The sequence below is a fragment of the Thunnus thynnus genome, chromosome 24 (genome assembly GCF_963924715.1).
Source record: "Thunnus thynnus chromosome 24, fThuThy2.1, whole genome shotgun sequence".
NCBI lineage: Eukaryota > Metazoa > Chordata > Actinopteri > Scombriformes > Scombridae > Thunnus > Thunnus thynnus.
This window is the reverse complement of record NC_089540.1, coordinates 17,643,519-17,665,072: the sequence shown is the minus strand read 5'-3', so window position 1 is coordinate 17,665,072 and position 21,554 is coordinate 17,643,519. Positions and strand designations below refer to the sequence as shown.

Below are 21,554 nucleotides of genomic sequence, written 5' to 3'. Positions count from 1 at the left end.
CAACATGTCTTTACTCTATCAAGTGCAAGAGTGGGCAATCTATATCATCACTGTTATATGAGTGCAGGATGAAATTTCATACATGAAAAAGGATTATTAGGCTTAAACGTGCATATAAATACACTGTCTTCCCTTAAACTGTATATTGTTAAATAAAGTTATAGATCAGTTTGTTTCTCTTGCACTCTCTCTGGTCCATTTGCAGTCTTTTCTCTTTCATGCTCTCTTTTTAAACAAGTTGTGTAGTCAGTAATATAAATTCAATTTAAACCTCAGTGACATTAAACGCTGCTGTCCCTAATCCCACCTGATCTGTAAACAGTAACACCATCACTGCTGTTATGAAGTCTGACACTCCAGCATCTGCTTTTGTATCTGTTGCTGTAAGAAAGGACGTCAACTTCAATCAGAAAAGCAGAGCAACATTCATTTTTTAAATTTACTTTCAGATCCTGCTGCCTCCAGCTGAAGCTGTTTCTTTCTCTCTTTTTTTGCTTTTAAAGGTGTTATGGCTTATTAAACAGTCGAAAAATGCATTTTCATTTCTTTAGATTAGGCTACAAAAATCCAGAAGTGTTGCATGTATGTTATTTTCTCTGTGGGTGACAGAAAACAGTGTTGTGATGAGAGGGGTGCTCCATCAAGCTGGATAACGGAAAAGCCTGGGTTACTTTGATAAGATATTTTGAAACATTTAATTTACTATTTTATCAGGCCATATGGGATCCAAAGTTATTGTAAACATAATATTGTAGAATAATACATTCAGAGTCTACAGCACACAAGAGGCTATTTCTCTCCAAATGAAACAATTAGATCTGATTTTTAAAACAGGAAACAGTTGAGCCTCTTGGGCGGTGTACCAGTGCTTGTAAAATTTGGTGGTGGAGGGCTGGAAGGTTAATAAGTAGAATAAAAATAAAAGTCAATGAAGAAACTCTCTGAACATATTAAAATGTGAAAATAACAATGAATGATTAACAGCTTTCATTAAAACGCCTCACCACAATATATTTTTTTCCCTCACAGCAGATGATGTTTATTACTCTAAAGCACATGTCATTAGTATAAGGTTCTGGTATCTTTAACAGATAAATTCATGATGTGGAACACAAGTAATAAGGAGCTTTATCTGTGCTGATACTGATGCTACAGATAGTACTGGTTCACCTCTGGATAGAAGGAGAAACTGTCCTCTACAATTAACCCACAAGTGCTACAAGTGCTGTGTTATCCACTGTATAACCTGTTAGAATGAACCTCTGTGGATATAAAGAGAGGAAATAAAACGGGGAGATAACTCGTTTATGTGGTATTTCCAGGGTTGTATTTCTCATGTAGCCCTTGCTGAGAGAACAGGAAGTTTTTGCTGTTCTGCTGTCTTCATCAAATTAAGCCATAATAATTTCTTCTAAATGCAGCCATTTGTTCACAGTATAGGTAGCAACCTAATTGCGGAGGGTAAGAGTTATTTATTTGCTGGAAATTGTTAACTGTAACAAGATCCAGTGAGAGTGCAGGTCACTGAGATGCACCAGACACTTTGATGGATGAAAGAGATGTGAAGGCAGGTAGCAATCCACTCACAGTGTAACACTTTCTGTAATTTAATGTCATGAATAGAATAGACACAGTGTTTGAAATAGTAGTAAACCATGACTTAACTTAACAATAACACCAGATCTCCCCTTTCAATGATCAATACGTAGACTGCCATTGATTCATCAGACCTGTTCAGTCAAATGATGGACGCTGATGGTTATAAACAAACAAAATATTTATTTATGAATGAATGAGTGAGTGCACAGCATGAACCATATAAACAACACAAAACAGGCAGTTAACAATTAGAACACAATAATGCATATAAGTTAAAAATAAATATGTATTAAAGTCCATGAAAACTATGACACCCCCTTCCAGTAGTTTTAGATTTTTTTTAGAACATGTAAAATGAAAATAAATAAATGGTGATACAAATTATAAATAAATATAAGTAAGAAAAAAAAACAAGAAGAACTAATAAGTATGTCCTGCTAACTAAAAAACCAAATGAGTGAAACATTTCTATTTGTGGCCTTTTCTGGTGATCAAGTGCTTTAACATTTACAATGACATCTTTGCTGTGTAATTGTAGATTAAGTTTGTAAACATGTTTTTTCTATGAAAGAATTCTGAATATGTTGTAAAAGGTTGCCATAAGGTGAAAATGTTGTGTTAGAGTCTTTCTTTGCACTGCAAAAAAAAAAAGATAAATATAAATATAAATGTATATATATAAAACCAATAAAATTAACAAACAAACAGTAAACATAAATAATGTACAGATTGAGCTTGATTGATATCTCTCTGACTCTCCCGTTTAAGTTTTGAGATGTAATTGTCAGCACACCTCCGTCCTCATTCAACCTGAGCAGGTCTAATCAAGTAGAAACTGAACACCTGTGTGGATGTGCAGTGCTTATGTTGAAATGTTTTAGTTGTTTCAAGATAGCATTCTTTGTCCTTCAAAGTACCTAAAGCGGCTGTTGTTGCAGCTGAAAAGTCAGCCTGTCTAGTTAGGTGACAAATGTAATTAAATACCAGAGACACAGTATTTTTTCTGCAGTCCAACTGCCTTAAATAAATCACTAGAGTGTATGCATTTGGGCTCCCTGAGCTCTTCAGCAAGATGACAACCTTGAACAGCTCACACAAACACTTTACACTTTCAGCTTCCGTCCAACACAACCGTCACCACAAGCACCTCGTGTGCAGTCACACTTCGCTGACTGCAGACGCCTGTTTCCTGTAAGATAATCAACAACAATTCCATATATGGTGTCATGCCTGTTTTGTACAGTTTCCAGTTCTTGCATTAAGCTCCCCTTTTCAACGGTCACTCCTTAAAATCAGGGTCACCATATATCATGCACTTCAGATAACCTTTTCTATTTCTTCTTTCATAACAGATTAGACATTAATGTGCCTACTCAAACAAGGTGCGAGACATCTACAACATATAAAGGTCAATAGACAGGGTCAAGAGTGCATCATGTTCTTTAAAGACAAAAACTGATCAGTTGACCACACTTCTACATTAGATTAATGATCATCAAAGTATTAATACAATAATATAGTAATTTCTCCAAAAGTACACTTCTAATATAATTTTTTCCTTCACAGGGCGCTGATTGTATTTTTTTTTTTTTTGTATATTTACTGCAATGTTACCAGTTTAAATCCCAACACACGCTTGAAGACAAATTTTATTTAACATTTACTATTGATGTTCCCTTGAGCATGACACTGAACTCAATGACTACTGGATGACTCAAAGAAGGAGAAGTTTTGACGTCTCTCCCCTCAGGGTCATGTGATTTCTTGTAAGTTGCAGAGGTGAAACTAAATTCAACAGAGCAGAGCAGATGGATAAAATGGCGTCTGACACGGGGTGAGCGTTAATGAAATATTCTTATTTTACCATGAAAGTCTCAGTCACTTTTCTCTCTGAGGACTGTAGAGGGGAGAAGAGTCAGAATGAACTTCTATGGCTATAAAGAAAGGAAATAAAACGGGTAGATAACTTGTTTGTGTGGTATTTCCGGTGTTGTGTCGAACTCTTTCTCACGTAGCCCTCGCTGAAAGACCTGTACTACGAAGCAAGTTCAACATACCCAGAATATCTTTTCGTTATGATGCGTTTTGTTGGCAGGTGGATAGGAGCCATTTTAATATCAAAAGGGCTCACTGACTATCCACAATTTCATTTTAGATATCAAAAACAATGTTTCTCCTAGTCAAAATTGTATTCTCACTAGTCACAATGGTAATTGAAATATCTAAAATAACATTCTTACTAGTTGAAATTGTATTTCAAGAAATCTACAACTTTGATTGTACGAGTCAAAACTAAATTTAAGATATCTAAAAATCTTTAAAAAGTCTTTTTTTTACTTTTACGGAACTTACAGTGTTACGTAACTCTTTTCTTTTTAACTTCCCCTTTAGTCTCGGACAGGTCTTCACACCAAGTTGAGGGGGCAGGGCTTGAGAGTCAAACCTTCTCCTTCTTTGAGTCATCCAGTAGTTGTGGAGTTCAGTGTCATGCTCAGTGGAACATATGGCAGGCCGTTTCAACATTGAATAGCTAGACTGGATATTCATTGCGTATATCATTCAATCCGTAATTCAGTTCTTCCTAGTCAAAATAAACATAATGTAATTAAAGATAAGAGTGTGGTTCCATTAAATGTTAAAACAGCTTGCCATGTCCACGGTACATTTGTGGATATCTGAAATTGCATTTTTACTAGTCATAATACGAATTGTGGCCATCCATAATGTCATTCTTACTAGTCACAATGTATTTTGGATATCCAGAAATACATTCTGTATCTGGAATGTTTTTTTCATTTTGGATATCTGAAATTAGAATTATGACTAGTAAGAATTGGATTGTAGATATCCAGAATATTCATTCTAGATATCATTGTGGATATCTGAAATTGTAAGCCCAATACACATGAATGGCAAAAGTAACGTAATGAAGAATTTCATTGTGGATATCTGAAATGTTCATTTTGACTAGGAAGAATTGAATTATGGATATCTGCAATGAATATCGAGTCTAGCTATTAAATGTTAAAACGATCAATCAATCGAACCAAACTCCTATCCGTAGTTACATTTTAGATATCCATAATAGCATTTCTCCCAGTCAAATTGTATTGTATCACTAGTCAGAATGGTAATTAAAGATATCCACAATAACATTCTTACAAGTAGAAATTGTATTTCGAGATATCTACAACTTTGATTGTACTAGTTAAAAATAAATTTAAGATATCTTAAAATCTTTATAAGTATAGGTGGCCTTTTTAACTTTTAATTGCTAGACAGGATATGTATTGCATATATTTGTAATTCAATTCTTCCTAGTCAAAATAAACATTTCAGATATCCATGATGACGTTGTTCCTATCCACAGTTGTCATTTCATCATTCTTCTGAGGACAAATGACATCACTTTGGCCATTCATGTGTATTGGGCTTTCAATTTCAGATATCCACAATTGCTTTTTGATATCTAGAATGAATATTCTGGATATCTACAATCCAATTCTTACTAGTCATAATTTCCATTTCAGATATGCAAAATGAAAACCATTGCAGATATCCTTAATGTCATTTTGAATATCCAAAAATATGTTTTGACCAGTTAAAATGTAATTTTGGATATGTGTAACTACAATTTTACTAGGACATCTATATAAATATTGTGGATATCCATAATTGTAATTCTTTCTATCCAGAATGCAGTTTAGATATCTGAAATTGTAACTGATGTAGATCGGCTTAGTAGATGACGTACTGCGAGTTGGGTAGTGCTTGGTTTTTGTTCTGCTGTTTTCAACATGTTTCTGAAAATATTTGAGGCAAGAAATAGACAATGCAGTAACAGAATCTTGATTCATATTTGACCAGCACTGCCTAGTTTGACAGTTTGATCTGATCATCACTCAGTCACAATCATCTCTGAGTTCAGGACATGCGTAGTGCGACATCTAGTGACCATTTTTGGCGGGATTTTTCTTTTTTCACCGAAAACAAATGCTGACTTCAGTTATGACTAGTAAGAATTAGAGTGTAAATATCTGAAAGGAGGGTTTCTCCTAGTAAAAATTGTATTGCAGATATCCAGAATGTTCGTTCAGGACATCAAAAATGTAATTGTGGATATCTGAAATTGAAAGCCCAATACACATGAAGTAACGTCATTTGTCCTAGGAAGAATGATGTTGTGGATATCTGAAATGACAATTTTGACAAGGAAGAATTGAATTACAGATGTCTGCAATAAATATCCAGTCTAGAGATTAAATGTTAAAACTGCCACCTATACTTTTTAAGGATTTAAAAATATCTTAAATTGAATTTTGACTAGGAGAAATAAAGCTTTACATATCTGGAAATAAATTTTACTAATAAGAATGTCATTGTAATTGTAGATACCTCTATTGCCATTCTGTCTAATAACAATATAATTTTCACTAGGAGAAATGCTGTTATGGATATCTAAAATATAATTGTGGATAGTGAATGAGCCCTTTTAATGTTAAAATGGCATCCTAACTACCTGTCAGGATATATCTGCAATACATTTGTGGATATCTGCAATACAATTCTTACTAGTCATACTTCTAATTTCAGATATCCATAATGACATTCTTACCAGTCAAAATGTATTTTGGATATTCAAAATTACATTATGGATATCTGGAATGGTTTTTCATTTTGGATATCTGAAATTAGAATTATGACTAGTAAGAACTGTATTGCAGATATCCAGAATGGCCAAAGTGACATAATTTGTCCTAAGAAAAAGGTCATTGTGGATATCTGAAATGTTCATTTTGACTAGAAGAATTAAATTACGGATATCTGCTCTGGATATCCAGTCTAGCAATTAAATGTTGAAACGGCTTGCCATATGTTCCAATGAGCATGACACTGAACTCAGCAACTACTGGATGACTCAAAGAAGGAGAAGTTTTGTCTCTCAAGCTGCACCCCCTCAACTTGGTGTGAAGACCTGTCCTTGACTAACAAATGAAGGGGAAGTTAAAAAGAGTTACGTAACACTGCAAGTTCCGGGAAATTACATGGTGATGGGGGGGAAGTTACACTCTAAACTTGTATCATAGAGTGTTACCTACAGTACTAATGCTTTTACCAAAACCTATTTTTAATTTAGCCTGTTTAAGCCAAAAGAGATCCTCATAAACATGTTTATGACACACACACACACACACACACACACACACACACACACTCGTTGACAGAGTCATGTGATTTATTGTAGATGGCAGTACTGGAACTGAAAGTTTTAACGGAGCAGAGCAGGTGGATAAAAACTGTCGTCTGACGCAGGGTGAGTGTTAATAAAACATTCTTATTTTACTATGAAAGTCTCAGTTTCCTCCCTGAGGACTGTAGAGGGGAGAAGAGTTAGAATGAACTTGCGTGGATATAAAGAGAGGAAATAAAACAGGGAGATAATAACTTGTTTGAATAATTTGTTTCTCTTGAATCTTGCTTTCTAATCTCACAGTCAGTGTTACTGGTTTACCTCTCAGACTGACTGAAGTCCACAAGATGAGTGCTCGTGTGGAGGAAGAGGAGGGCAGAGCAGAGCCTCCAGTATCCAACGTTCTGTCTATGAAGAGTGACCGGTACAACGATCATTTTCTGACCTTCAGTAATAAACCTGGACCCTCAAACACAAAGTAAGAGAGCTGCTACCAACTCATTTATATGACTCATTAGGGCCCTAGCACTGAAAGTGTGAGGAACCTGTTGTTTTTGTAGAGATTATTAGATCAGAGTGGTGCGAAGGCCTATTGTATCTGAAGCAATTTCACATTTCACATTTTTAAGGGGTTAAAGGTGCTCAAACACTCACAAAACTTTGCACATGCATTACAAGTGAGGGGAAATTATATCTTTTATAGTGATTGGGCTCGGGCGTTGCCAGCAGGCTCCATAGCACAGTAATTTTATACCTAGAAGTTGAACTTTTTCGGCTTCATTCACCACAACTTTAATAGGAATGAACAGGGCCCCGTCTCTGACGCTGTATCCAGTTCTCTTTATACATCCATGCATGAAGCCAAAAAAGTTCGACTTCCAGGTATAAAATTACTCAGATCTTCTGCATCTGTGAGGCCCATAGAGCATAAGCACCAGAGACTTCTGCCGGCCTGGCCGGCTAATTCCAGTTTAGCCTTTTCCCATGATTGTGTGTAGGAAAAAAGCTTTTTGGGCCAGTGTGCATCACATGATGAACCTGGAAGTTGTGATTACACAGTTTGGCTGCTGTGTCAAATTGGCTTCAAAGCCTGGTGCTCTTCATGGTGGTGCTCAAAGTACTCGAAAATTCATGAAACTTTCCACATGCATCAGAAGTGGGGAAATTATATGTTTTATAGAGATTGGGCTCGGCTCATTTGTCATCATATCCATTCAGTGACATATGGGGCTGAAAATTCCTGAGCGTCAGTTTTGATATCAGTTACATCATTTAAATTTTCCCTGAAAGATTACGAAATTTAGTGGTCAAATGTAACATCTCCAGACTTAAATGTATTGCTGCATTAATGATCCACTTGAGTAGCACATCCTACTCCATAGCGCCCTCAGAGCCATGTTGGAATAAAGTTGCTTTGATGTTCATGAAATTCTCTGGGATCATTACTCTCATCATTCTGGAAATAATTAAGTTTTTTTTCTCCACCCAACAGGAAGTCAGCCATTTTGCATTTTGTGTGTTAGTTTTCATTTTAAGAACACATTTTGAGGCCTTTAGGATGCACAAAAACTCAAGAAACTTTGAAAGCATGTTCGAACTAGTGAGTATTTTGATTTGATATCGCAATTGGGCTTAGGCGTGGCACGTCAGCTCTATAGCACGCCCTAATTACTTTTAGCATGTATGAGGTGCTTGGGGTGCTCAAAAACTCACAAAACTTTGCACATGCATCAGACATGGCAAAACTTGATATCTGACATGAGTCTTGGTCTTGGGTGTGGCAAAATGGCTCGAGGGCACCCCCTAGAAAATTTCAAAGTTGAGGCCCCCACCTTTAAATTTGACATAAATGTACGAAATTTAGTGGTCAAATGTAACATCTCCAGACTTAAATAAAAACCTCTTGGAGCCATACCCTAAGTCCAAGAGGAAGTCAGCCATCTAAATTACGAAGTTTTTGACTTCTGTGACAGCTGTCAGTCATTTAGAAAAGCTGTGATCTAATCTGCAACTTAATATCTGCAGGAGCAGCAGTTTATGTGTTTAGAGCTCCTTCAATGGCTTTGACATCAGAGAATGTATCAAGGATTCACATGATATGAATAAAAACATCTTGGTGGTGTTACAGAGGTCAGACAGACCACAGACAGAGAGCAGAGTCTCCAGCATCGGACTGTCTGTCTATGAAGAGTGACCGGTCCAACCGTGATCCTCCGACCTTCAGTAATGAACCTGGACCCTCAGACACAAAGTAAGAGACTGTTTCTGTTGTAAACTGATTGATTAATGACTAAATGTATTGCTGCATTAATGATCCACTTGTGTAGCACCACCTACTCCATAGCGCCCTCAAACACAGAGCCATGTTGGAATAAAGTATTATTTATATTTCTATTCATGATGCAGAACTATTATTATAGCTACTGTTTCAAACTAAGATGGATCTTAATCTGCGTTTTATAGCCAGAAACTACAGATGGTATTTCTGTAGCAACCTGAGAACCTTCATGTCAGAATTTACACTTCAAGAAGATATTCAGACATCTTTGCCCCGACGTTGAAGTCACTGTAAAGATCTGCATCAATTCAAAACCTGAAAGAATGTGCTTCAAATGTGTAATTCATTTTCTCATGTTTTCACTCAAAATACACCTCAGGTCAGCTGTTATAAGCTACCAGATGTTGTGTTGAATCAGTGCATATCATAATAGTGCATCATGTGGTGAAAAGGTTATTTGTAGAAATGCTTTACTCACTCTGATTATGTGTATTTGAGTTTTCTCTTCAGCTAACTGCTTATATAAAATATGGTGAAGAAAATTAAGCTCAAAGATCCACATTTTTGGAGCTTGCAGTTGAAAGCTGTGAATCATTAGTAAGTGGACCTTACTAATGCATGAAACACACAGTTACATGCTGTGTGTCTTAGACTGCTGGTCTACCACAAGTTTTAGACCACTTCTAACCTCAGTTCAAACCTAACTAACCCAAGATAAGCTGCCCAGAAGGACTGTAAAGCAGAAAAGGACATAATCATCTCTCTTTAATGAAAGGTTTTTACAGTGAAGCAGCTGCAGGAAGTGTTGAGATTGTGTTAATAGCAAACTACAGGCAGATCACTAAATGTTTAGTAAGACAGACAGATAAGGAACACAGTTAAGGGTTGTTTTCAGCAGAGAGACAAATAAATCTCTTTATGTCAGTTTACAAAATTTAAATATGTATTTATGAAAGCAGGAGAGTTTAAATAAAACACACTTTTACTGTTCTCTGTGACTGTCTGAGCCTCTAGACAGTGTCAGCTGTAGGAGTATTAATGCTTTATTATTTAATTACCTCGTTATTGTGGGCACCACCTCCTGTTTGGTTAGGATTTGTTAGTGCCGGGAGGGAGGACTAACACTTGTTCAATTTGGTGGTGTTACAGAGGTCAGACAGACCACAGACAGAGATCAGAGTCTCCAGCGTCGGACTGTCTGTCTATGAAGAGTGACCGGTCCAACCGTGATCCTCCGACCTTCAATAATGAACCTGGACCCTCAGACACAAAGTAAGAGACTGTTTCTGCTGTAAACTGATTGACTAATGGCTAAATGTATCGCTGCATTAATGATCCACTTGAGTAGCACATCCTACTCCATAGTGCCCTCAGACACAGAGCCATGTTGGAATAAAGTTGCTTTGATGTTCATGAAATTCTCTGGGATCATTACTCTCATCATTCTGGAAATAATTAAGTTTTTTTTCTCCACCCAACAGGAAGTCAGCCATTTTGCATTTTGTGTGTTAGTTTTCATTTTAAGAACACATTTTGAGGCCTTTAGGATGCACAAAAACTCAAGAAACTTTGAAAGCATGTTCGAACTAGTGAGTATTTTGATTTGATATCGCAATTGGGCTTAGGCGTGGCACGTCAGCTCTATAGCACGCCCTAATTACTTTTAGCATGTATGAGGTGCTTGGGGTGCTCAAAAACTCACAAAACTTTGCACATGCATCAGACATGGCAAAACTTGATATCTGACATGAGTCTTGGTCTTGGGTGTGGCAAAATGGCTCGAGGGCACCCCCTAGAAAATTTCAAAGTTGAGGCCCCCACCTTTAAATTTGACATAAATGTACGAAATTTAGTGGTCAAATGTAACATCTCCAGACTTAAATAAAAACCTCTTGGAGCCATACCCTAAGTCCAAGAGGAAGTCAGCCATCTAAATTACGAAGTTTTTGACTTCTGTGACAGCTGTCAGTCATTTAGAAAAGCTGTGATCTAATCTGCAACTTAATATCTGCAGGAGCAGCAGTTTATGTGTTTAGAGCTCCTTCAATGGCTTTGACATCAGAGAATGTATCAAGGATTCACATGATATGAATAAAAACATCTTGGTGGTGTTACAGAGGTCAGACAGACCACAGACAGAGAGCAGAGTCTCCAGCATCGGACTGTCTGTCTATGAAGAGTGACCGGTCCAACCGTGATCCTCCGACCTTCAGTAATGAACCTGGACCCTCAGACACAAAGTAAGAGACTGTTTCTGTTGTAAACTGATTGATTAATGACTAAATGTATTGCTGCATTAATGATCCACTTGTGTAGCACCGCCCACTCCATAGCGCCCTCAAACACAGAGCCATGTTGGAATAAAGTATTATTTATATTTCTATTCATGATGCAGAACTATTATTATAGCTACTGTTTCAAACTAAGATGGATCTTAATCTGCGTTTTATAGCCAGAAACTACAGATGGTATTTCTGTAGCAACCTGAGAACCTTCATGTCAGAATTTACACTTCAAGAAGATATTCAGACATCTTTGCCCCGACGTTGAAGTCACTGTAAAGATCTGCATCAATTCAAAACCTGAAAGAATGTGCTTCAAATGTGTAATTCATTTTCTCATGTTTTCACTCAAAATACACCTCAGGTCAGCTGTTATAAGCTACCAGATGTTGTGTTGAATCAGTGCATATCATAATAGTGCATCATGTGGTGAAAAGGTTATTTGTAGAAATGCTTTACTCACTCTGATTATGTGTATTTGAGTTTTCTCTTCAGCTAACTGCTTATATAAAATATGGTGAAGAAAATTAAGCTCAAAGATCCACATTTTTGGAGCTTGCAGTTGAAAGCTCTGAATCATTAGTAAGTGGACCTTACTAATGCATGAAACACACAGTTACATGCTGTGTGTCTTAGACTGCTGGTCTACCACAAGTTTTAGACCACTTCTAACCTCAGTTCAAACCTAACTAATCCAAGATAAGCTGCCCAGAAGGACTGTAAAGCAGAAAAGGACATAATCAGCTCTCTTTAATGAAAGGTTTTTACAGTGAAGCAGCTGCAGGAAGTGTTGAGATTGTGTTAATAGCAAACTACAGGCAGATCACTAAATGTTTAGTAAGACAGCCAGATAAGGAACACAGTTAAGGGTTGTTTTCAGCAGAGAGACAAATAAATCTCTTTATGTCAGTTTACAAAATTTAAATATGTATTTATGAAAGCAGGAGAGTTTAAATAAAACACACTTTTACTGTTCTCTGTGACTGTCTGAGCCTCTAGACAGTGTCAGCTGTAGGAGTATTAATGCTTTATTATTTAATTACCTCGTTATTGTGGGCACCACCTCCTGTTTGGTTAGGATTTGTTAGTGCCGGGAGGGAGGACTAACACTTGTTCAATTTGGTGGTGTTACAGAGGTCAGACAGACCACAGACAGAGATCAGAGTCTCCAGCGTCGGACTGTCTGTCTATGAAGAGTGACCGGTCCAACCGTGATCCTCCGACCTTCAATAATGAACCTGGACCCTCAGACACAAAGTAAGAGACTGTTTCTGCTGTAAACTGATTGACTAATGGCTAAATGTATCGCTGCATTAATGATCCACTTGAGTAGCACATCCTACTCCATTGTGCCCTCAGACACAGAGCCATGTTGGAATAAAGTTGCTTTGATGTTCATGAAATTCTCTGGGATCATTACTCTCATCATTCTGGAAATAATTAAGTTTTTTTTCTCCACCCAACAGGAAGTCAGCCATTTTGCATTTTGTGTGTTAGTTTTCATTTTAAGAACACATTTTGAGGCCTTTAGGATGCACAAAAACTCAAGAAACTTTGAAAGCATGTTCGAACTAGTGAGTATTTTGATTTGATATCGCAATTGGGCTTAGGCGTGGCACGTCAGCTCTATAGCACGCCCTAATTACTTTTAGCATGTATGAGGTGCTTGGGGTGCTCAAAAACTAACAAAACTTTGCACATGCATCAGACATGGCAAAACTTGATATCTGACATGAGTCCTGGTCTTGGGTGTGGCAAAATGGCTCGAGGGCACCCCCTAGAAAATTTCAAAGTTGAGGCCCCCACCTTTAAATTTGACATAAATGTACGAAATTTAGTGGTCAAATGTAACATCTCCAGACTTAAATAAAAACCTCTTGGAGCCATACCCTAAGTCCAAGAGGAAGTCAGCCATCTAAATTACGAAGTTTTTGACTTCTGTGACAGCTGTCAGTCATTTAGAAAAGCTGTGATCTAATCTGCAACTTAATATCTGCAGGAGCAGCAGTTTATGTGTTTAGAGCTCCTTCAATGGCTTTGACATCAGAGAATGTATCAAGGATTCACATGATATGAATAAAAACATCTTGGTGGTGTTACAGAGGTCAGACAGACCACAGACAGAGAGCAGAGTCTCCAGCATCGGACTGTCTGTCTATGAAGAGTGACCGGTCCAACCGTGATCCTCCGACCTTCAGTAATGAACCTGGACCCTCAGACACAAAGTAAGAGACTGTTTCTGTTGTAAACTGATTGATTAATGACTAAATGTATTGCTGCATTAATGATCCACTTGTGTAGCACCGCCTACTCCATAGCGCCCTCAAACACAGAGCCATGTTGGAATAAAGTATTATTTATATTTCTATTCATGATGCAGAACTATTATTATAGCTACTGTTTCAAACTAAGATGGATCTTAATCTGCGTTTTATAGCCAGAAACTACAGATGGTATTTCTGTAGCAACCTGAGAACCTTCATGTCAGAATTTACACTTCAAGAAGATATTCAGACATCTTTGCCCCGACGTTGAAGTCACTGTAAAGATCTGCATCAATTCAAAACCTGAAAGAATGTGCTTCAAATGTGTAATTCATTTTCTCATGTTTTCACTCAAAATACACCTCAGGTCAGCTGTTATAAGCTACCAGATGTTGTGTTGAATCAGTGCATATCATAATAGTGCATCATGTGGTGAAAAGGTTATTTGTAGAAATGCTTTACTCACTCTGATTATGTGTATTTGAGTTTTCTCTTCAGCTAACTGCTTATATAAAATATGGTGAAGAAAATTAAGCTCAAAGATCCACATTTTTGGAGCTTGCAGTTGAAAGCTGTGAATCATTAGTAAGTGGACCTTACTAATGCATGAAACACACAGTTACATGCTGTGTGTCTTAGACTGCTGGTCTACCACAAGTTTTAGACCACTTCTAACCTCAGTTCAAACCTAACTAACCCAAGATAAGCTGCCCAGAAGGACTGTAAAGCAGAAAAGGACATAATCATCTCTCTTTAATGAAAGGTTTTTACAGTGAAGCAGCTGCAGGAAGTGTTGAGATTGTGTTAATAGCAAACTACAGGCAGATCACTAAATGTTTAGTAAGACAGACAGATAAGGAACACAGTTAAGGGTTGTTTTCAGCAGAGAGACAAATAAATCTCTTTATGTCAGTTTACAAAATTTAAATATGTATTTATGAAAGCAGGAGAGTTTAAATAAAACACACTTTTACTGTTCTCTGTGACTGTCTGAGCCTCTAGACAGTGTCAGCTGTAGGAGTATTAATGCTTTATTATTTAATTACCTCGTTATTGTGGGCACCACCTCCTGTTTGGTTAGGATTTGTTAGTGCCGGGAGGGAGGACTAACACTTGTTCAATTTGATCAGTGAATCAGTCTCATAATCGTGAATTCTTGCTAAGATAAAGTTGCTAAGGGAAAGCTAATTCAACTTCTCTAAAGAAACTATCTTTTAATTTTAACATTATTCTACATCAACCCTTGATCACAAAGCCATGTTATGCCTTACTGTTGAGGTGTTCAGTCGTGCTAGAGACGTCATCTCGGCAGGTCCAACATTGTTTGGTGCAGCATCACCAGCGTTGTTTGGCAGTTAAAGAGCCCAGATCAGGCTTTGGACTGTGGGTGCGTCTTTGTAGATGCAGAGGTGTTTAACACCAGTAAAAGGGAGTCAAGCTGTTCCAGGCTGCTCTGAAAGAGTCTTCAGGACGGCTTAACTTCTAGTTTGCAGTATTGCTCTCAGAAAGCAGGTAGAGGTCCAGATTAAAGCGTTTTCCTCTTCAGGAGTTTAAGTTGAGGATTCAGACTTTGGTTGGCTTGAAGTAACTTGAGTTGAGTGTCGAATAAAGTTTAATCTGACTACGCTCAAATCCTCAGCGGCGTTTACTTCGAAATAAAATACTGTATGTGTTTACTTCAAAATTAAATTACTGTATGTGGAAATATGAGACTTAATGTTCCAAATAAAACAAAAACAAACTAAACTTGTTTCAGTAAAAGATTAAATATACATATACTTGGTTGGAGAACAAATGAAAGAGATGTCTTAAGAATTTTCCTCGAGTTCTCGGAGGTTTTGCAGCTTGCTTCTTCTGAAATAAAGGGATTTTTGGGGAAAGTCTAATTCTGAGTTTTTACATGCAAAAATCACACTTCAAAGTCACTAGGTCTGAACATTTCCTGTCAGCTTGTATCATATTTGTAAAACTATTCAAGAAAACAGTGAAGCAGTTTACATATGTTTCATAATAAGTCAGCTCTTCTAAATAACATAACAAACATGAACCTTCATACTGATACTTGATGATGTTTAAGCATACAACCTTCACTGATTCAACTTTCTCAAAATATTTACATGTCTCAAACCATCTACACTGAAATAAAGTTTAATACTATAGTGAAAGGAACTACAGTAAGGAATGTGATTAGATTACTGTCAGAAACATATTTAAATATAAGTTCAACATAACTCTTACTTCATAATATAGAACTATTCATTGTGACTGTTGTTTAACAATAAAAGAAAACCTTAAACTGAAATCCTTCAAATATTATATCTTTACATTCCTATTACTACTGAAAATTCACTCTTTCAATACAACTACTAGATCAAAAGTTAAACACTTAGGTGCTTTAAAATACAAATACATAGTTACCAAACATTCATCAACTCTTAACATAAGGGAATTTAACTCTTGTCACTGGAAGGCAGTATTGTTGCATGTAGTATAAAGTTAATAAAAGTTGATAAGATCAAAGTTTTAATATCTCCTTAGTAGATAGTCACACAACTATGAAAGTCATACCATTCTTCTTGTATTTACATGACAAATAACATGATATAACTTGCATAATGATTAGACATTGAATTTACATGAATTCCAGGTTTGGCTCAGATTTGCAGGGAGGCTTCACAAAAGTCCTCAGGAATGTGGGTTATACTCTATGGCTTTGGTGAGATAAGAGAGTCTGTGTTACATCTGAGATGGGATTTGTTTTTCTCCGGGCCAAGTAGCCTTAGGATCAGTTTATGCTTTTAGTTCAGGCCATAATTCAAATTTATAATCAGAAATCATCTCTTAGGAGGTCTTTCTAAGTCTGTTGAGCATCATTGATCAACCCCCACTTAGAGGGTTACAAAGGTCAGTTCTGCAGGCCGAGAGTCTGCTCTTAACAACTTTGGAATCCAAGCACATCTGTAGGAATCAAAGATTAGTTAACAAAATTAAATAACAAGCGGTTGTCCTCCTACATGGACAAATCTTGATATTTTTCAACAACAATCAACGAAGCATTTTAGTAATAAAGAAATTTCTTTGCAGAGAGAAGAATAGGAAGAGTGGTGTTTCTGTGGAGGAGCAGCTGTCCTGCTGTTCTTTGTGTCAGGAGGACGTCCAGAAGGATCTAGACAGTCAGACCATCACTGTACAAAGTAAGACTGATTGTTTTTGTGTTGGTAATAATGAATTATTGTCAGATTCCCTTTGTTTAGTTTCACATGTTGTCTCTGTTTTAGTGAATGTTGCTCTCCAGGAGGTTTTACATGAACATAAGATCAGTCTGAGGAGGAGATGTGAACATGTGACTGAAGGAACTGATGAAGCAGGAAGTGAAATCCTCCTCAACAGCATCTACACTGAGCTCTACATCACAGAGGGACAGAGTAAAGTGGTTAATACCCAACATGAGGTGAGGCAGCTTGAGACAGCTTCCAAGATGAAGACCCTCCATGACACTCCAATCAAGTGTCACGACATCTTTAAAATCTTACCTGACCAACAGGGACACATCAGATTTGTTCTGACGAGCGGCGTTGCTGGTGTTGGAAAAACCTTCTCAGTGCAGAAGTTTACTCTGGACTGGGCAGAGGGCTTGGAAAACCAAGATGTCAGTCTGGTGATTCTGTTTTCATTCAGGGAGCTGAACTTGATCAAAAATGAGCAGTACAGTCTTCTCATGCTGATCCATGTTTTCCATCCAAAATTACAGAAGGTCACAGCAGAGAAGCTCGCTGTCTGTAAAGTTTTGTTCATCTTTGACGGCCTGGATGAAAGCAGACTTTCATTAGATTTCAACAACATGACGATCATGTCTGATGTCACACAGAAGTCATCAGTCAACGTGCTGTTGACAAACCTCTTCAAGGGGAATCTACTTCCCTCAGCTCTCGTCTGGATAACTTCCCGACCTGCAGCAGCCAATCAGATCCCTCCTACATGTGTTCACAGGGTAACAGAAGTACGAGGCTTCACTGACGCCCAAAAGGAGGAGTACTTCAGGAGGAGATTCAGTGATGAAGATCTCTTCAGCAAAATCATCTCACACATTAAGACATCCAGGAGCCTCCACATCATGTGTCACATCCCAGTCTTCTGCTGGATCACTGCTACAGTTCTGGAGCATATGTTGACTACAGACCAGAGAGGAGAGCTGCCCAAGACCCTGACTGACATGTACTCACACTTCTTGCTGGTTCAGACAAAGAGGAAGAAGCAGAAGTATAATGAGGGACATGAAACGAGGCCACAGAAACTGATGAAGGCAGACAGGGAAGTTCTTCTGAAGCTGGGGAGGCTGGCGTTTGAACAGCTAGAGAAAGGAAACATCATATTCTACCAAGAAGACCTGGAGCAGTGCGGTCTTGATGTCAAAGAGGCCTCGGTGTACTCAGGATTTTGTACAGAGATCCTCAAAACAGAGAGTGTGACATTCAAGAAAACAGTCTACAGCTTTGTTCATCTGAGTGTTCAGGAGTTTCTGGCTGCAGTCTACATGTACCACTGTTACACCAGCAGCAACACAGAGGTACTGAAGGCCTTCCTGGGAGAAGACTACAAACACGAGGAATCAAAACCAGAGTCTTTCCTTAAGAAGATTTCTAAGCATTTCAGAAACGATGACCCAACTCTGGATGACTTCCTGATGAAAGCCATGAAGAAATCTCTTGAAAGTGAAAATGGCCACCTGGACCTGTTTGTTCGTTTCCTTCATGGTCTCTCTCTGGAGTCCAACCAGCATCTCTTAGGAGGCCTGCTGGATTGGAAAAAGAACAGTCTAGAAATCATCCAGAGAGCCGTCAACAACCTGAAGAAGATGAATACTAATGTCTCTCCTGACAGAAGCATCAACATCTTCCACTGTCTGATGGAGATGAACGACCGCTCAGTACATCAGGAGATCCAAAAGTTCCTCAAGTCAGAGAACAGATCAGAGAAGAAACTCTCTGAGATCCACTGCTCAGCTCTGTCCTACATGCTGCAGATGTCAGAAGAGGTTCTGGATGAGTTGGACCTGAAGAAGTACAACACATCAGATGAGGGACGACGGAGACTGATCCCAGCTGTGAGGAACTGCAGAAAGGCTGTGTAAGTCTAGATGTGATTATCAACATTATAAATCAATAACTGCAGAACACACACACACATCTCTCTCATGTCCAGCTGCTCAGTCCAAAATGTTTTAGATACTTCCTGTTGCCTCTGTACTCAACTCTGAAGAGCCTATTTGATCTCCAAACGTTGTACTCTTTGTACCTGTAACTAAGATAAACATTTTTAAGGGAGTGTTTTACAGTGTTGAGAGTGATTGGGAAACAAAATATCAACATTATAAAGCCAACTTTACATCAATCATATCAATATTACAGTAAAGTGTAATGTAAATGTATAGTGCATGCTGTAAAGTGTGAATCACTTTACATTAGAGATGCACTGATGTGGAATTTCAGGGCCAATGACAACGATTGATAATTATGTTTGTTGTGTCTGATACCAATACGATAACCAATATTATTAATCTTAAAACAATGTAGGTTATGTTTGTTTGTAAGTTACGCTGGCCTTGTGCAAACAGGCAGCAACACAGAGATCAGAGGAGAGAAAGGCAAGAGAGGCAGGACTGTACAGACTACTATAATCTACTCTAAAACCATGTCTGTTCTGTTACTCTCAGTCCACTCCAGTACCAACACAAGACCTGACCTTAAAAAGTCCCTGTTCACAACCAGGTTTAGAATGATGTCACTAGTCCACAGTCACTGTAAAAAGGCTCTGCATTATCGGACACAATTATTGACTGAAATTCAATTACCAAAACAATAACAATACAGTAGTTACATTTTCTCATTTCTCAGCCAAAAATATCAGCCACTGACATATCATACATCCCTCCTTTACATACATGCACACTGTAAAACTTACAAACTGTTAAATTGTGTTCAGCTTGTGTTACAGCTGCTTGTTGCCAAAATTGTAAACCAGTTATTCTCACAACAATTGTTCTTCAGTTGTAACCAAAACTTTGAGAGCAAGAAAAACTTTGTAGTTGATGTGTTTACACTTATGAACACAGTTATTCTGTTTAATTATAAACAATGTTACATTTTACAGTTTATCCTTCACCTTCTAGTTTTAATACAAATCCAGCAAAAGAACTTCAGGACTTAAGGATTTGTGTTTTGACAGTCATCATTTTATCACAACAGACAGCATTTTACCATAAATGCACTATATGGAGCTGCTGACCCCTCAAAACACAATTTGCTTTGTCATCAAAATGCATAGTGTCTATATTCATCATAGAGGTGTTTGATTTTAGCATATTTAAATGTAATATAATTTGTAATAACAGGCTTAAGGACTGTGGACTCTCAAAGACTCACTGTGAAGTTGTGGCCTCAGCTCTGAAGTCCAACCCCTCCCATCTCAGAGAGCTTGACCTGAGTGAAAACTCCAACCTGAAGGACTCAGGATTGATTCTGTCTGCTGGACTGGAGAGTCCAAACTGTAGACTGGAGACTCTGAGGTCAGTTCACCGACTGCGTTTTCCTCTTGTATGTCTTGTATGTACCCAGTTATTTAAATTCATAATAGAAGTTTCACATTTAATTTGATTCATTTGTATTTCACAAATCACTAAAATGTTTAAAATCCAAAATGCCTGAACAGTTGATTTCAATTTGAATTCAGTCTACCATCGAAAGGGTCTGATATTTGTAAGAAATTATTGGACAACTTTATGTTAGACCAATTTAATGTTTATAATTTTTGGTACGTGTGTGAAACTCAAATCTATAAACCAAATGGGAAAAAAGTTCAAGACTTTCATTGCATATTCATGAATAATGTCTTATATATTAAATATTGATAACACACTATTTTGTAGGAACTTATACATAAAGTCTCTCTCACACACACTTTAATACTCTCACACAGGAGTACAGACAAAGAGAGCAAATCATATTTCCAAATGCAGTTTGTATCTCAAGTCGTGTTTTAGCTGCTACACTTCAACATGTGCATGATGCTTCCTGGCAGAAAATGATGTCACTTTGTGTAGCTGCACCACCAGATAGAAGGGAAGTCATGTGAAAGTCTGGTGTTTGGCACTGATCACTGTTAGTCAGCGGTGATGATGAGAGTAAATCTGTGGTTGGAAATAAGTTCCTCAGTAGGAGGAAAATATTAATTTCCTGTTACCATTTACAGGAAGAAGATAAATAAAAGTAATACATAAGCTTTTAATCCAACATGTTTAATTTGATCCATTTTACAGTCAGCAGCATTTTATTTATCTGTGTTGACATGAATAGGTGTCTGAATGTTGTGTCCATAGAGGCCATTTATGAGATCAGTGTAGATCCGAGGAGAAAAAAAAGAAAGAATGAGAGAGAAACTTCCTATTCATTCTGTATTTCGTTTGTGGATTTTGATGGTGTAAAAAAAAAACAGTGAGAGCTGCATCAACCAGATGTTCTTCGTAGATTGTCACATCTCAGTAGCCAATGTGATTGTTTGCATGAATCACGTGACACAGACAGCGCGGAATATCTAAACACAGAGCATCGCTCAACTTTAGCTCATAGTTCTGAGTGACAGAACAAACATCGGAATTCAACATGATGGAATAAAAATGGTAAGATTCATATTATTGTTGTTGAAAGTTCAACAATAATATGAATAATATGAAAACATAAACGATGGACAGATAAATAACGGTTTGCTACAGATGGTAGTTGGTCAGCTAACGTTAGCTTGGCGCTGGGCAAGTTCACGTTTATCCTACTAATTGCAAGTAAATTAAACATTATTATTAAAAGAAAATAACAAGCAGATAGATGTTTAATTGTGTCCTGTAGGCTGTAGACCTAACTGTTGGCCCGTGCGCCCGGTGGGTGTAT

The 21,554-nt window shown here is 37.5% G+C and overlaps 2 protein-coding genes across 23 annotated transcripts in view; one reads left to right on the top strand and one right to left on the bottom strand.

The window, feature by feature from the left end:
- LOC137177370 (uncharacterized) overlaps positions 1-21,554 on the bottom strand; it is a 173,001-nt gene that overhangs the window by 47,872 nt on the left and 103,575 nt on the right. The window lies entirely within an intron of this gene.
- LOC137177368 (NLR family CARD domain-containing protein 3-like) overlaps positions 3,341-21,554 on the top strand; it is a 78,440-nt gene continuing 60,226 nt past the window's right edge. For 15 of the 22 annotated variants that reach the window (XM_067583637.1, XM_067583635.1, XM_067583624.1 and 12 more), the window contains exons 1-10: positions 3,402-3,433; positions 7,119-7,268; positions 8,919-9,041; positions 10,218-10,340; positions 11,186-11,308; positions 12,485-12,607; positions 13,453-13,575; positions 16,699-16,808; positions 16,893-18,741; positions 20,006-20,179. In XM_067583637.1, the coding sequence (XP_067439738.1) occupies positions 3,408-3,433; positions 7,119-7,268; positions 8,919-9,041; positions 10,218-10,340; positions 11,186-11,308; positions 12,485-12,607; positions 13,453-13,575; positions 16,699-16,808; positions 16,893-18,741; positions 20,006-20,179 (2,924 nt within the window). In that variant the 5' untranslated portion in view covers positions 3,402-3,407. Of the gene's footprint in view, positions 3,434-6,844; positions 6,914-7,093; positions 7,269-8,918; positions 9,042-10,217; positions 10,341-11,185; positions 11,309-12,484; positions 12,608-13,452; positions 13,576-16,698; positions 16,809-16,892; positions 18,742-20,005; positions 20,180-21,554 lie in introns of all 22 variants that reach the window. The other 7 variants (XM_067583617.1, XM_067583619.1, XM_067583616.1 and 4 more) reach the window with 7 other exon arrangements.